Source organism: Lissotriton vulgaris, chromosome 10 (genome assembly GCF_964263255.1).
Source record: "Lissotriton vulgaris chromosome 10, aLisVul1.2, whole genome shotgun sequence".
Taxonomy (NCBI): Eukaryota; Metazoa; Chordata; class Amphibia; order Caudata; family Salamandridae; genus Lissotriton; species Lissotriton vulgaris.
The window spans coordinates 57,828,938-57,845,263 of NC_141698.1; the positions used below are offsets into that span (position 1 = coordinate 57,828,938).

The 16,326-nt window shown below is 44.3% G+C and overlaps 1 protein-coding gene across 1 annotated transcript in view; it reads left to right on the top strand.

Moving 5' to 3' along the window:
• ERN2 (endoplasmic reticulum to nucleus signaling 2) overlaps positions 1-16,326 on the top strand; it is a 189,704-nt gene that overhangs the window by 108,344 nt on the left and 65,034 nt on the right. Inside the window, exons 7-11 of the mRNA XM_086940449.1 lie at positions 3,770-3,871; positions 7,179-7,440; positions 9,311-9,389; positions 15,302-15,452; positions 16,067-16,188. Coding sequence (XP_086796575.1) covers positions 3,770-3,871; positions 7,179-7,440; positions 9,311-9,389; positions 15,302-15,452; positions 16,067-16,188 — 716 coding nt within the window. The remainder of the gene's footprint in view (positions 1-3,769; positions 3,872-7,178; positions 7,441-9,310; positions 9,390-15,301; positions 15,453-16,066; positions 16,189-16,326) is intronic.

A 16,326-nucleotide genomic window follows, 5' to 3' on the forward strand; every position in this document is an offset into this window, starting at 1 on the left:
AACGGCAAAAGGAGTTACAGCCATTCTCTATACTGACCCAGAAGATAAGGAAAAGGGGGGACGCTAAAAAAGAAAGAAAAGAAGGAACGCCGTGCTGCTGTATGCGCCCCCACAGCGATAAGGGCGATCAAAGTGACTGGGGACCACATTATTGGGGGTGGGGCGGTCAAGTCAGGATATATGTACAATCAATATCGTATAAAGTAAGAATACCTCACCCCCCCCCCCCCCCCCCCCCCACAAGCAATCACACCGTGGGAAACACGCACAGCCACGGCGTCCGAAGAAAGGGGCACAAAAGAGCCGTAGAAACTAAAAAAACAGTCAGAAAAAGACCCCAACCCACCCACCCCACCCTGCACCCCTGCCTGTCGCCCTAAATAAGAGACCCGAAATATAGGAAAAGTTAGAGAGAGGGAAAAGGAAACCAAAGAGACAAAAAGGAAAAACAACCAGGGGAGAGGAAAGCCATCAATCGAACCATTCGGCCCCTACCCCCCGCCATCACACACATTAATGCAACATCAAAACGAAATCGACATAGTCTCGGGTATCATAAACCTTCGAAGGAATCGTCTGTAGTATCATGGTTGAGGGCACTCCTCATCTCCATCCACCAACCATTAGTCCTCCGGGTCCAGAACCGGCTCACCCCTGTCCTTTCCTAGCCATCGCTACCGCGCGAGGCAGAGTAGTGGGCAGCAAACAAATCAAAGTGGAGAGGCCGTATGGTCGAAGCAGGACAGACCATGGGAGCGAACCAGAGGACTCCAGCAACCAGCGGCCAAGCAAGAACTTTTTGCGGCAGTCTAGACGTTTCAGCAACGACAACGGGAACAACAAACAGTGTGGGTACAGTCTCACTGCCCAGGAAAGTAGAGTCGTCCCCGCAGAATAACACTGAGGTCTCGCCGGGGCAGTTCGAATCGTCAATCTACTGCCTTCCCCGATAAGTCGAGCAGGAACGGGCTCCGACGCGGCGCCCACGCCCGCCATGATCAAGGCGACCCCGGGATCCGGGGCCGCTGGTGTGAAACCTTGCCGATGCACAGTGACAGCACTCCTCACGGCAACAAAGGGGGATGAAACAGCACACACTCGGAGTCGAGCCGCGTCCATGAGGGACGGCCCGGCAGCAATGGCGGCCGTCTTTCTCTCCAGCACAAGGGCGTCGAGGGCCAGGGTCGCGCGCAAAGTCTTTAAGGCGTCAAGAACATCTCCAAGCGTGGGCTCCCGCTCACATGACCAGACCCCCGTACACTTCAGCGACACAAATTTTGCCGCCCTGGTTCAGTCCGTGACTCAGGGCACCGGCCGCCATCTTGCAGATCCAGCCGCGTCCCCGTGCGCCTCAACTTCTGGAGCGGGTTTTCAAGCAAGGCCACCGCGGGAGCCCCCTCAAGCCCCAGGAATGGCAATCTGGGTGCAGAAAGGAGAGCCACCAAAAGGGGGACCGCCAGCGCCACTGCCCCGCGGGCGCCGCACTCCAACTCCGGGCGCAGGGCTTCAAGATGGCCGGACAAGGCAACAAAGGGGGAGCCTCCTACACGGTCTTCCCCCATCCACGGCGTGCCGCACCTCACCACGGGGCACTCTGGCCGCTGGATCGGGCCCGATCTGTTGCCATCGGCATAACCGCACCACGGCCTCTCCCAGCCGACCTCTCCTCTCCACCAGGGGCCGCCGTCGACACCATCCCGCCGGCTGACCTCCACAGGCAAGTCCCCGGTCTCTACGCCGCGGAGGCCCCAGATCAAGCAGGGGTGTAACTTCGGATCCGCAGCTCGCAGGAGCCCACGGGACAGATGGTGAGTACAAGCTTTCCTTCGTCTTTCCGAGTCTTCCCGAGTATGTCGTCTCGGGGCAGGATGCGTGTCAGGATATGTGTGTTGGGCAGGAAGGCTAGCGGAGCCGAGCTACATTGCGGCCATCACAGTCGCGAGCTTGGCTCCCTATAGTGACTTCCTTGAAGTCTTTCCTTTAAGGTAGTCTTTTGAGCACTCGGACACGAAAGGGCATAAACAATCTTGAATTATTTATTTTGAATGCTCATCATTAATGGCACTTGATATTCCAGATACTCATGATTGTTTGACTGTGGTTTTGTGCATCTCAGGTTTTAGGCTCTCATTCTTACCCATACAGACTCCACTTGTATGGACGCCTCTTGTATCACCCAGAACATATTAACACTGCTTGCACCACCCAGAACATATAAATACTCTATACCACTCAGAACATAGAACCACCACCTGCTCAGCAAGACCACACAAGTACTGATTGTACTATCCTGAACATGAAAAAAGCACAGCTGTATCCACAACATTCAATTATGCATTGTACCATCCAAACATGAATAAACCACATCTACTAGTCAGAGCATCTAGACACTTCCAACTTCCGGTACCGTGTGGATGCCTTTGTGTAACCCAGAACATAAGAACAGGTGGACCTATTCAGGACATAGAAACACTGCCTTTGTGCTGCCTAGAACATGCAAACACTCACTGGCACCTCCAACCACTGCACACCTAAAGCATGCTCATTTAGTCTGTGATAGAAAGATAATGCAAACACACTGCCAGGACCACCTAGAACACGAAAACACCTCTTGAATCTTGTGATCCTGCTGTTTCATCCTCTGAACGTTGAATTCAATGTAGGCAGCATATGTTTATGCAGCTCTCACAAATATGGCTTCTCATCTTTATCTGTACAGAAAGAACCTCAACCACAGTTAAATCCTGCAACCTATGATTACACAACCACACCTCAGTAACCTGACATTAGTGGCTGCACTTTGAGTGCAACATAAAGAACCTACGTCAAAGCATTGTATTCATGCCCACTGCCTACCACACAACTACACATCCAGCCAGCAGGTAGGAGTGCCTGATACCTGCATCCCACTACAACACAAACAAGCTGTTGCTCTGCTTGATACACTATAGGCCACAGGTAGGCCTAGGGAGAGGTACTGCCATCAGACTGCCATTCTCTTTTTGTGTCTGCTCTCATGGTTTGGTGGTGGTGGTGGGAGAATGTCAGTGTGGTGGTGGACATCAGCTTCATTGGCTCTGAGGAGTTCTGGCATTTCCAGTGATTTCCTAGAGCACATGGGCTCATGTCTGGTGGTCCATATGCTAATCGTCTAAATGGAATCGCTGAAATTCCCCTTTTGGTCAGAGGTGTTTTCCCACCAAAGAGAAGGGTCAGGGATTAAATAAGCTGCCCACACTCACTGGGGGTCAGGAAACTACATGGATTCCCTGATCCTGAGGGACAAGAAGATAAGGGGGACTCTGTCATCAACTCAGAGCTGGCAGGCTGTACTACCATGGCTTTTCCATACTTTCTCCATGCTCGAACATGTGAAAGCCGAGCCACACGTGCTACCTTCGATTATTACATGACGGGTATCTGGTGGACTAAGGCTTGCGGAGATAACATCAGCTGATTATCAGTATCCCTGACTGTGCCCCACCAAAAGTGATAGGTAGACCCTCGTTAGAGGAACATTTGTGGCTCCCTTGGCCAAGGTTTAAATAGAGACCTCTAAGTATGCATTCACACTGCCGAACAAGTACACTCAACATCGCCTGCTGCCTACACTCTAAACACAACACATTCAACATATTGCAAATGCTACATAACCTACTTACACACAACCTATCACACAACTACACAGACGTCAGGATTCTAAATATTTTTCAGATGTTTGATACGTCCTAAAGTCAATGCAGGTCAGTAATCTGATGTTTCTCTCTAGAATATATGATCACGATGTTTGACACCAAGTCCCGTGAGCTGCGATGGAACGCTACTTACCACGACTACTCGGCACCACCGTATGACAAGAGCTACAACTACAGTAAGACTCTACCCTTTATCAGGAAATCACAGATCTCTGTTATGCTATGTTCTGAATCCTACAAACATTGAGTTAAACATTGGACACCTAAAACACTGAAAAGTAAACAGTCCCTGAACATCAAAAAAAGAATTACAAAAGAATAATGCTAACTAGAGTTTATTACTAGTAAGTAGTGCCTATTACGTTTTGTCCTTCCATTGCATACATTTTCATTACTAACACATTTTAGAAAAGTAACTTCTTTTTTTGCTAACCCTGCCTCTAATTGTGCCTTAAAGCTTATTTTGTGTACAACTGGCTTAGCCTATCACTACCTCTTGGAAGGACAGACCTTCGACTTCCTTCCAAATCCTTATCTCCTTCCAGCAGGAGGCTAGCTTCAATTCATGAGTGGAGTCCCTCATTAGTCCTCTTTGGGTCCCCTCTACCCTTTTAAGTTATTATAATCTCATTTGCTCATTTTTTTCAGTGGAACTGATTTCACTTATTACAAATTTAAAGATGCAAAATACCTCTTTTTCATTGAAAATATTTAAATTAAAGTAAAATATTTTTGTTTACAACTGAGCTACTGTTATTTTGTTTAGAATTTCTTTTTTCACTCATTAGTTTTTCCTCACAGTGTTTCTGAACTTCATTCATGACTGTGGGTCTATTATTTTTGCTCCAGGCATGTCTTTTCACAGTTTGCATTATTCTAAAATATTTAGTAATTTCCCAATTTGCTTTTTGAAAGAGCTTTTTGAGAATTGCAACCTTAAGTGTGAGAGTCTTTGTGGGCCATCAGTGAATTTCTTGTAGGTAGGTCCTCGGTCTGCCCACAATAATTTTTGTCAATATTAGTTACAAAAACTTTTTTTTAAATGGTCACCCATGCACATGTTTTCCCAAAGAGTTAATACATATTTAACAACCTCACAACAGCAAAATTACAAAATTAGAAACATCTTTTTTTTTAAACATTTTTGTAAATATTGATTACAAAAACGTTTTAAATGGTCACCCATGCACATGTTTTACCAAGACAGGTAGACTTTGAATGTTTTTGTAATAAAGTTTTACAGAAACAATCACAAATGGCCAAACATCCAGCATAGGCATGCATGGGTGGTCAAGCTTAAATGGGCCGAAGCCGCCCATCGCCCCAGGGGGGCTGGTGGAAAGCCTCTGATAATGTATGCATATATTTTTGGTGAAAGCCGGAGGTCTTGGCTAACACCAGATTAAAAAATGTAGTCATTATCTTCCACCCCCCCTGAATGCAGAAACAATTTTTCACAAGTCATCGTTAAAACAGGGCTTGTGCATGAAAGATGGGCGTCTTCTCACCAAAATCCAAAACAAAGTTTAAGAAGTTAACATTTCAACCTTAATATCAGGAAGAGGTGTCTGTGTAGTAACACTTGGATAGGAAATATTTATGTATGCATTGCGGTATCAACGTTTGTGAATATGTTTTATATTTCCAAGAAGACTTTCAGTGATATAAATTGTTAGAAAATCAAATCTCTGAGCTGTAGTGCAAATATTGTCAAAATAAAAAGAATTCTTTCTTCAATAATATAATACCAAATGCAATTCTATTATAGGCTGGAAAACAGTGAAAGAAAGGTCCATTGATAGCTAACAAAGCTCTTTGAGGCTTTACCATCATAACTGTTTTCTTTTTTAAAGCAGAGGCTTCGTGTCCTGGCACCCCGGTAAAAAGGCATGTTGGTTTAAGCAGACCTCACCCTTTCCACATTGCTTGCCCCGGTACACCCCCGATTCGAGCAGCCCGCTGGGACTGCACATATATCCCAGCCTGAATACCTGTAAACACAATTACTAGCTGCATCCGCCTTGAGGCCCTCATATATGCTGGGCCACTGGAATTATGTGATTCTGAGGTGTTTTCGGCATAATTATTGATTTGCTGCACTTGCCACATAATCCGTCATCTGACGCGTAATTTGTAGATTTTGCCGCGCAGGGAAAGAACCTTTGCAAAGGTTGACTGGTAATCAATAGTTTAGTAGCCTATTGCTGTAGTAGAGTGTTAAAGTTGTGCCAATGAAGAGAAACATTTGCTAAGTCAGTGTTGACACATGTACAAATTTACTAAATATGCTACATTACACCGTATAATTAGCCATTTCTTGCAGCCACATAATGTAATCAACCCTGATGCATAACTTGGTCCTCTTTTGGTAAGGGGTGGTAGGATTACAAGAGATTCACTACGGCTAGTTGGACTCGGGCTCATAGGTACTGAGGTAGTATGGTGACTCATTCCCTACATGCCGTGTTCTACGGTCCGAAGCAAAGTTCTGTTCCAGAGCAGAATCCCTGCAACAAATGTACTTCTCTTCACAAGAGCTTGTCCATTAGTCTGAATTTCCTAGCCTCTTGGTGTCATGAACACCAGCAGGAGAATGTGTGTGTTACCTTACAAGTAGGGGTGGGCGGAATTTGCGTAATCGCGTTACGCAAATCTCGGCAAAACTGTAAAAAATCTCTGCGAACACGCGGAATTGCTTGTTGGCAATTCTTTTTTACTGTTTGCACTCGCTGTTTGCGTGCTCGGGGGGAAAAATCTTGCGAACACGCATTTGCGAACGCGAAAAAGCTAAAAATTTAGCGAAGTCGCGGAAGGCAGAATTTTGGGCAATTTCGTGTTCTCCGCGGAACGCGAAATTACACAAATTCCGCGAGCGGAACGGGATTTACCGCCTAGGCCTACTTACGAGCACTCCTGTCTCTGGCCAGCACTTCTAACTGGAAGAGGAGAATTCTCTGTGGCGAATAAGTCTCACTTCTTGAGTACTCCTGTTGATGGTCAGCTAGTGTTTCTGGAAAAGGAGAACCCTTAGGGTATTCACCAGCGCTGCAGTCTCCCGCCACTCAAATCCCTGGCAGGCATGTGTCACTCCTTTCCGTGTCAAATATATGCATTACAAGTAATCTCACGCTCTCTGTCAGATGCCACTCTAAGAGACGCATTTGGCTCTGCATTCCTCTTTGTTATTTGTCATCAGCAGGATCCCTAAGCCTATCAAGCTGATTACCTTGTTACTAGTTCTGCTTCTAATGGTATTTTTATTTCATTAGCCATCTTATCTCCGGCCATCGGGTGCCACTCTAGAAGCCGGATTTGGCATTCCACTTTCCAGAAGCTGCAAATTTTACTTAAGACATGCTCCAAGCCTTGGGCTAGAACAGTACTTGGCTCCCTGTCAAGGGTGATGAAATAAAAAAGACACTGTCACCACACTGGGGTTATAGCTGGACCACAGACATGTATATTTTTTACTTGTTTTTCTAGAAATGGCACATTTTGCTTCCAGTGGAGATGGGCTAGTTGTGACAGCGGATCGGGAGAGTGGAAATGTGCTGTGGATGCAGAATTACGGCTCACCAGTGGTTGGCGTATTCCTCTGGCAGCAGGAAAGTCTACGCAGGATTCCTCATCTGAATGTTGCCTTGGAAACCCTGCGTTACCTGACCTTCAACTCCCAGGACATCCGTCTCATCAAATGGGGCTACCCCTCGGTGAAGGAGATGTCATCCACCAAGACCCAGCTGCTGTGAGTACACTTTGGGGCCAAACCACGTCAAAATGAGACTGTCCTGTTTAGGAAGCTAATACCGCTAATACCAGGAGTGTGACTTCGTTGGGACAGGGATTTTCACCAGGGAGGTGTCCTAGTTGGGAGGAATCACATGAGGGAGATGTCCTACTTAGGGGAGGAGACAGCGCAAGGGACATTTTCTAGTTGGAGAAATGTAAGGGGCTTGTGAGTTTGGTGTAGCTTGTTTGGGCCAACTTTGGGATGTCCACGCATGGGATGTGTCTAGACCGGAAGAAGGCGATAAGGCTCATACACTGACTCTGGTCTTTTAAAAATCTTTTTTATGGAGTAGAGAGCATGTCTGCAGCTTGTTTACTTTTGAATGTGCTAGTTGATGCTGCTCTCCTTAAGGGTCTTCGGTATATCCTCTTGGCAGAAGTACCCGTCATGTTGGCTCGCCGACAGCCTTCTGGGACAGGCTGTGGGAAGGGATGCTATTTTTTCAGGGTGTACTCAGCATTGTAGGAGAGTTTGAGTTCACTTCATCAAATTTAAAATTGAGAAAGGGAACTCAGTGACTCACTGGAGTGCTTGTTTGCATTCCATTGCACCTAAAGCTTTAGTGGCTCTTAAATAGTGTTTACAAATAGGCAGAAATTACCCCATGATTAACCTTGATATGCACCAATTCATCATTCCCACTGTCACTTCGCATAAATAAAAGGGATGCTTGCCTATCTGGTGTGTTACTTTATTCCAAGATCCAGATATTTGTTAGTCTAAACCTCTCTGTTCACCAACCAGCAAAGATCTTTAGTTGGTTTGCCCATTTCCATTGCTAAATAACTGTTCCTGTCACATCCCAGTAGAGTTATGGTGCCAGTTTGCATAAGTCCTGCCCTTTTGTCATAGTTATCTACCGACTTCACCCTTAATTGTTCTTTGTGTTTACAAAGTGTTCTTACCACTGAACATAATTGCTGAATCTGTATATTAACCAACATCAGTGTGGGAACAACTCTATAAAAATACCTAGCAATCTTTAGAGTGTGGGTCATCAAGACCTTGATGGGCCTAGCCATGAGGAGGTTGGGCAGTGTAGTGGCAAAGGGTGCATTTGTAATGCATTCATCCAGTACCATTGGCCAATACTTTGTAGGATGTAAAGTTCAACTTCTCAGGAGGGGTTTTAGCATTCTCCATTGTCGAATTACTCTGCATTGTTGGTACAGATGGCGCAGCTGCTAGCATGATAGTGTTTTAACATTGATCAAAATCTTGTATGGTTTAAAGGCTGCTTTACAGAGTGGTTGGATGCCCACTCCCCAGATTTTCTGTATATTAACAGTTGCTCTGTGATCAGTGCTCCTTGAAATCTAACAGTACTCTGTGGATGAAGGAATAACATTGTTTTAAAAGCCATTGAATCCTATAAGACCAAATCAAAATAATTCAGGACATGGAGAGAGAAATGAAGTTGAAAATCCAGGAACACATTCACAAATATTTTTGTTTGGGGAGGTGTAATATGCTATTGACGTACTTCCAAGTTTCCTAGAAAAAGGGCCACCTACTAAACTTCTCAAAGCCTTGTTTGGGCTATCTCCCCTCTCCGCTCCTGGGTCTTGCCCGGTATAATGTGCAAATGTTAAGGTTCTTTGGTATCCAAATCAGTGATTTTAGCACTGACACTTAGGACTTTGCCAGTGGTATCTTAGATTGTTTTTCGTGTGGCATGCAGCTCCCAAGATCTGTTGCCCGGGTCTTGGACAATGTATCTATAAGCATGTGCACAGCCAGATCAGGCATTTTGCTCTGTAGGCAGGACTCTCTGGGTTATTGATATACTGCAGGTTGTCTGATGGGGTCTCTTTCTGCAATACAGGCCAAAGCTCTACGTAGGAAAGTATGCCGCTGGATTCTACGCATCCCGGTCTCTTATCCATGAGGGAATGACAGTTGTGGTAAGACCTTCATGGCCTCAGTTCTTTTAAGTACATAGGGTGACTGCTTTCCAACTGCCTTTTTTCATTTGCATTCCTCTTTCGAGGAGTACTACATACTTGATTTCTTCTTGGAAATGGGATAGCCCAGTTCCCTTTGCTATTTTTGTTTGTGTATTTGATTACTGCTCCTTCTGTAGGGTAATCTGTAACGCTTGACCTTATATCGTCAGACCTTATTTGCTTACACATTTAAATGATTGTTGCATATGATCAGAAAATTCAGCGTGAGTTAAGCAAAAAAAAGTAATCATAGGAAAACCCATTAAATATTGGATTAAAATACACATGACTAATCAGACACAGGGAAACAAATTAGATACTGTATGGCACTGATTTGCACAGAAACTGAAGAAAGAGAGGAGGCAGTGTTTATATTTTAGGACAGAGAATTCTTAAAGATCTAATATTTGAGAAGGAAAACAAAAGTAGGTAGTTTGAGACTCTCACAGAATTGAGGGTGTAGAGTTGAAGGTAGAGAAAAAAAATACTTGGGCAGAGAAACTAATAAATTGGGCGCAGGACAGCCAAAGAACAAAGATCAGAAGGAACAAGACACCGCAGGTATCTGAAAAAAGGTCTGCACCAATGCAGAGGCTGCCACCATTCGGTCAGTTCATCCCCAAAACCTTGGACTCAGGCCTTGCATTTCGTGTGTTCTGGATTGGGAATAGCCATAGGAACTGTAGGCATGAGGGCAGTAAGGGGATATGTAGGGTGCATGGTTTGACCTCCTAATGCCTTTGCTTCACTTACACTGACCTAGTTCTTCACCTTGGAATATAATGTATGATATTCAAAATAGATAATTCCTTGGGTAGCCAAATGCCAGTCAGTTTGCCTCAATTTAGCAACATTTTGGAAACTAAGAGCCTGATTTATATCTTGGGGTACGTATACTCTGTCACAACAGGACATACATACAGCCAATACGAAGGTCCGCCCGCCAAATTTAAAGGTGGGCAAACCTTAGGTTTAATCACAGCGGAGACTACTCTGTCTCCACCATGATTAAACCCCTCTGACGTCCGTGTGCAGTAAGGGCTGCTGTAGCCAAACCTCTAATTCCACCCACCTAATTTAGATGAGTTTGGTGCTGGGTGCCGTCATGCTGATGGAGCTCTGCAATAAACTGTAAACAGCATTGACAGGAACCGCGGTGACAACGATTCTTGCCACTGCTTTTGGAATGATCGCGAGCTTGGCGGTCAGTACTAAATTTGGAGGGCAGAGTAATCTTGGCCTGGTGAACATTAGGTTCTCCGCTAAGCCAACGGAGATTACTCTATGCGCCAACTCTTAAATCAGGCACATATTACTCATTTCCCTTGTCTTTTGCAACTTTTATCAAAACCAGAACTTTATGGTAACCAAGTGTATGTGGGGCTGTCAAATGGGTACGGTTGATTGATTGCCCTTCATCTGTGACTTGTTGTCCACTGGTTATGCGCTGCGAGTTGTGTGGACGAATGGTCAGGATACGTTGTGGTGTTCAGCTACCTGTTGGTGGATCTTTGAGGCAGATGCTTCATATGGCAATATTTAGTGGTTTGTGGAAAGTATTGTCTCATTACAAAGATCAGTATATCGAACTGAACGTGCGCTATTCTTTACTTTACACTATTACAATTGGTTCCGGCCACTGCCATCATACTCCACATTTGTCTTTAAGATCAACTTGGTGCTCAGCACCCAATATGAAATGGGGAAACCAAAATAGAAAAAGTAAGTTAAGTAGGAATTTAGCAGATAAAGACTGAGTAAAAAGATGCTTGGTTAGGGAAGAGAAGGTTAACTAAGATACCGTAAGTAAAAGCTACTAATGAATTTGTGAATTAACTCGGACTGAAGCGAGGAACAGCAGGGAGAAAAGACAAGCAACAATCAAATCTGGAGATATTTCAATTCTGACTAATAAGAGGTAAACATTTGGAAGAGACATGTATGACATCATCAGTGAGTGCTGGAAATGAGAGGCAACAGCTACTTCCTATTTTAAGAGTGTTTACACAAGAACAAACCATAGTTCAGTCACCCTTTATTGTAGGTAATAGTTCTCACTTGTAAGTGAAATACAGGTTAATCATCTGCTTATCTTTATTAGAAATCCTGCATGTGGAAAGTATCCATGTGGTCCTGAAAGCTACCAGCCAGAAATATCTGTGGGCGAAATACAGATTTTGATGTTTTTGTAGTAATAAGAAGTAATGATCAAAGTTATGAATAGGTAGAGTAGGTGAGGAGGCAATATCAAAAGGTGGTACAGATAGAAAACAGATAGAAAAGACGTGTTAGGGCTCAAAAGTGGGGAGGTAAATAGGGTGATGGCATTTAATTACCAAACTCAGTATACTACAAATCTGACACAAAGGCAATTTCTGGAGTTACAAAATAAGTTTACTGAAAAATAAATTCACTCAGGTGCCTTAGAAACTTAAAAAATATTATATTAAAACAATGCATATGCAAAGGCAGAAAGTCTAGGAATTTTCAGAATAAGTTTGCTGGCCATTGTGTAAAAACGTTCTTGCTGGCATTTTTATCAACAAAGAATTGAGGAATATCAGAAACAATGTGAACAGATGGCAAGAAATAATATTAAATTTGCTTAGTATTGGTCAGTTTTAAGTACAAATAAGCATTAAATTAATTCAGTAAGTATGGAGGTGTTTTGTCTCATCACTATTGCTTTTCCGTCTGACTTACCGAGGATTTGTGAAGAGTCATTTCACAGATTACATTGAGTGAAGCATTCTTTTGCTAATTTATGTGAATTATGGGGTCGATTAGGATGGCGGTGAATCCGCATCCTCCGGGCTGGCGGAAGCCACCGCCGGCCCGGAGGATGCGGATTCACCGCTGCGGACCTCCAAAACACCACCAGCCACATTAGGATGGCGGCGGGATCAGCCGCGGACGGCATGTCCATCCGCCGCTCATCCTCGGGATGTTGTCCACAATTTGGTGGCGGTGTCTGCAAGACCTCGCCAGCCAAATTACGAAGGGTGAGGAAACTTGCTTTTCCGTGGCGGATTTTCCGCCGTGGAAAAGCATGCGGACCAATGCTTCTGGGGGCCCGTTGCGGTCCCCCAGGGTGTTGTGGGGTGGGGGGTGCACATGGGGGGTACCTATGGTACCCCCCTGCATATGCACGCACAAAGCGACAGGCACCGCGCGGTGCCTGACGCATTGTGCATGCATATGCAAAGCATGCAATTTTAACCATTCGGCGGGCGCTGCATCAAGCAGCACCCGCTGCAAGGTTTTACAGATGCGGGATGTGACCGCCAGGGTGGCGGTCTCATCCTAATTTGCACGGAGGGACTGCCGCTGCCCCTGCGGATGGTCCCTCCACCTCGGGGGTGGCGGACGGATGCTGGTTCGTCCGCCATCCTAATGAGGCCCTATGTTTTTTATTGAATTTTCCAAACATACGAGTGAAATTAGTACATATGAGCCCAATTAATATCGACTTGTGTTTCAGTATTTATAAACCAAAAGTATAACTTCAACCCAGTACTAAAGGGCATGTACAAAAACAAAAAGTCCCTAACAAAGGCAAGTTCTCTTTTTTCTTCCCCGCAACAGCACATCAGCATTGGATAGAGTCTATAGGTGGGTAGATTCACAACTCTAGTCAATTCATGGTCGTTTGGCATTGACAACAGATGGAAATCTAAAACAGTTTGAGGATTACAAATTATTCAATATGCCCCTGCACCCACATATCTGCGGTGTAATAGGCAATAGCAGACCCTTTCCGGATTCCTTCTGAGCCCTCACCATATGCATCCCCCAAGATCATGAGTTCATCTGTGTGCCCGATAGTTAAACTGCAATATTTTCTCCCACGACTACATCCCATGTACTTATTATGTATTACCAGGTACAGTCCGTCCTCACAGAGAGGTCTGGTTACCGGTGGGTCAGAAATAGTGTGTATCATCTTCGTCTATAAAATCAAATCTTCCAGAAACGTATAATCTCACCACAATTTATGTCTTATAAAGGCCGTTTGATAAAACAAGGAGCCAAATACATTTACCGCTAGATTAGCAAAGATTCAAGAGGGACATTCTTTGCTGAAGGGCAAGCAGCATACAGTCTTGAAACGAGCATAAGAAAACCATGGAAGGGTTTGGCTGGCCTTGATCTCCTCTTAAGGCATTCAAAAAATGAAATGGGAATTGAAATCCAGACTGAATCTTTAGAAGATTGAAATAGGACATGGAGAGTTAGGGAGACCAAGAGATTGTCTTCAATATGCGCAGGTGAAAAAAATGTTGGTAGAAGGTGCACAAGCCAGGAAAATATCTACAAGCTAGAAGATATCAGAAGAACAAGAAATTTCATGATGACCATAAAACATGAAAAACGTATAATAGCAGTATGTCACCAAAGCCTAAGAATCCAAATAGCAAAACATAATCTAAATCATTTTGGTTCCGGATAAGTGAGAGAGTGAGCGAAAAGAAAAATACATTGTGATGAACATTCAAAGGATGGAAAAGAGCCAATAGTCAGAGGTTTGAAATCCCAAGAGTTTATAAATAATTAATGGAAAAGTGATCAGGCATAATAATAGTGAGAATAAGAGTAATTGTACAACCCCAATAGGAAGTGTTAGATTGAGGGCTAAGTTTGGGTGCAGAGATAGACAATAAAGATTAAGCAGGTAGGTTATTATTTATAGTGTAAACAGGGTAGAGAAATGTTCAGTTTGGAATTCTTACGATTCACAAGAGAAAGGCATGTTTGAAGTGGCTACAAAACACACTGTTTAAAGGGATTAAAAGACCTACCAGTAAGGAAATATGAAACATAAGGCGCGTAACTGATTATGTCCTTCTTCCTAAAGCTCTTACTTGAGATTGCCTTGAGAAGGATGCATTCTTGAACTTTACGTAAGAACTGCAGTAGCAAGTAATCGAAGAATTAAAGTGCATTGAGTTAAAGAGTTAGTTAGACAGCAGCCAGACAAGAGAAGGAAAACATGACAAGCAGGTAGGATTTTAGAGGCTCATTAAATGGGGCTCACCTGACAATACTCCTTGACTTATAGCATGAAGGTATGTGGATTGGTTTCCATAAAGTCTAAGGACAACAAATTGTACAATCTGTGCCAGAGGTAGGAATTCTGCAGACTTCTAGGGACAAGGAAAATTGTTGATGAACCCCAGCTGAGATATTGTATTATTGTATAGATATTTTCTCAGATGGTTTGAAAGAGGGAAGAGGAATAAGTTGATGAATCTGTTAAATTGAGTAGTTTTGAAACCTAATACAGAGAAAACAACGTGTGTGGCAGAGCAACACAGGGCTGCTATGGAGGAATCCAGTGTGGAAGGATTGGATTTAGAGACCCAGCACCTTCTTGATTCCTAGTCTCACTAGGTTTTATCTGTTGCAGGAGCACTGCTCCTTCCCTCTTGGGCAGCCTCTGTTTGGAACCCCTTTTACCCACCATAAGCCCTTATTACAAGTGTCGAGAAGGGAAGGTGCTTTTTATCACATCAGATAAAATCTGACTCCTGGGGATTTTGACATTTATTGGGTGCTAGAGGTGCATCTATACCTTATTTTGGGCAATAACATGCCTACTTTCAATTTGGTGCTTAGTGCACCAAAATCTGCATTTCACAGTAAATACTATACGCTTTCCTCGTTAAATACTGCCAGGTTGGAGTTGTCGAAATTGAACGCAGGTGCAGATTTTATCGCATCGGCAGGGGTCCAAAAACTCCTGTACACTGATAATCATGGCCTTTGGCTCATGACTCACAGCTTTCTGCTGAGTTTCCTCTTGGTTTTGCTGTCTTTTTCGTGATACTCTTTTTAACTTCTCCACTGGCCAATATTTCTTGCCTCCTTAGCCTCGGGGGATCACATTGGCACGGGGAAATGGTCCGACGACAGAGGATGTGACTTTGAAAGAGACAGCGGAGTGCGACATCACGCCCAGCACTGATGTGCGCTACCCCCAAGGAAGTGTGGTGTCCATCCAGAATCAGTGGCTTCTCATTGGTGAGTGGATGTATAATCGCAATAAAACCCTTGTTCCAGCACTGTCTCTGCTCATGTTTGCCTTTGCCAGATCCTCATTTATACACTGATATATAGAATGATCCCTGCCCTAGCAAGGTCATCCATTGCAATTCAGGGTTGTTGCTCTTTTTACACAGTCCATCTGGGTAGAAAGAGTGGTATCTCAGTCTGACCTACAGTCTCTCACTCTGTTTGGTCTATTGCTGTCACTCAATTAATGGGGTACAGCGTACTTCACTTAGATAATGACTCGTTATCACTTGGAAGTCCCCCATCACTCCCTCTAGGTTTTTCAGACTAAGCAATAGGGTGATAATGCTTCCATCTGTAGCTTACAGTAATATCTGTCCTCTGTGTATTTTTCGGACGGATAATATACCTTCCTGGCACTTAGATCCAGTTCTGACGCCGTAACTCTGCTTATCATGGGGGGTTTTCTGCCCCTCATCCAATATGGAATTTGCCCCCTCTTATCCGGTGTGCCCTTTGAGGGGGTCAATGTTTCATTCAAGCTTTAGTTGAGCCTTGCCCCCTACTGAGACACAAGAAGCTAGTGCATGTCTGTAATATGAATTTTCTTGGACCCTTTACAGGACACCATGAGTTGCCTCCAGTGGTCCACACCACCATGCTGCGAACCTTTCCTGAGACCCTGAGGAAGGACACAGAGAATATAATCTCCAAACTCCCTGGCAGCCGGACGCTCTTCGATGATGTATGCCAGCACTTACTGTTACACTGTTTGGGGTCTATAAGGCGCTTGTATTAGTGGAGCCTTCACCTCTTCCTTGCTAGGCCAGGTTGCACGGGCACTCAGTGATGACCCTGAAGTGTCAAATTGTAGTAACCAATC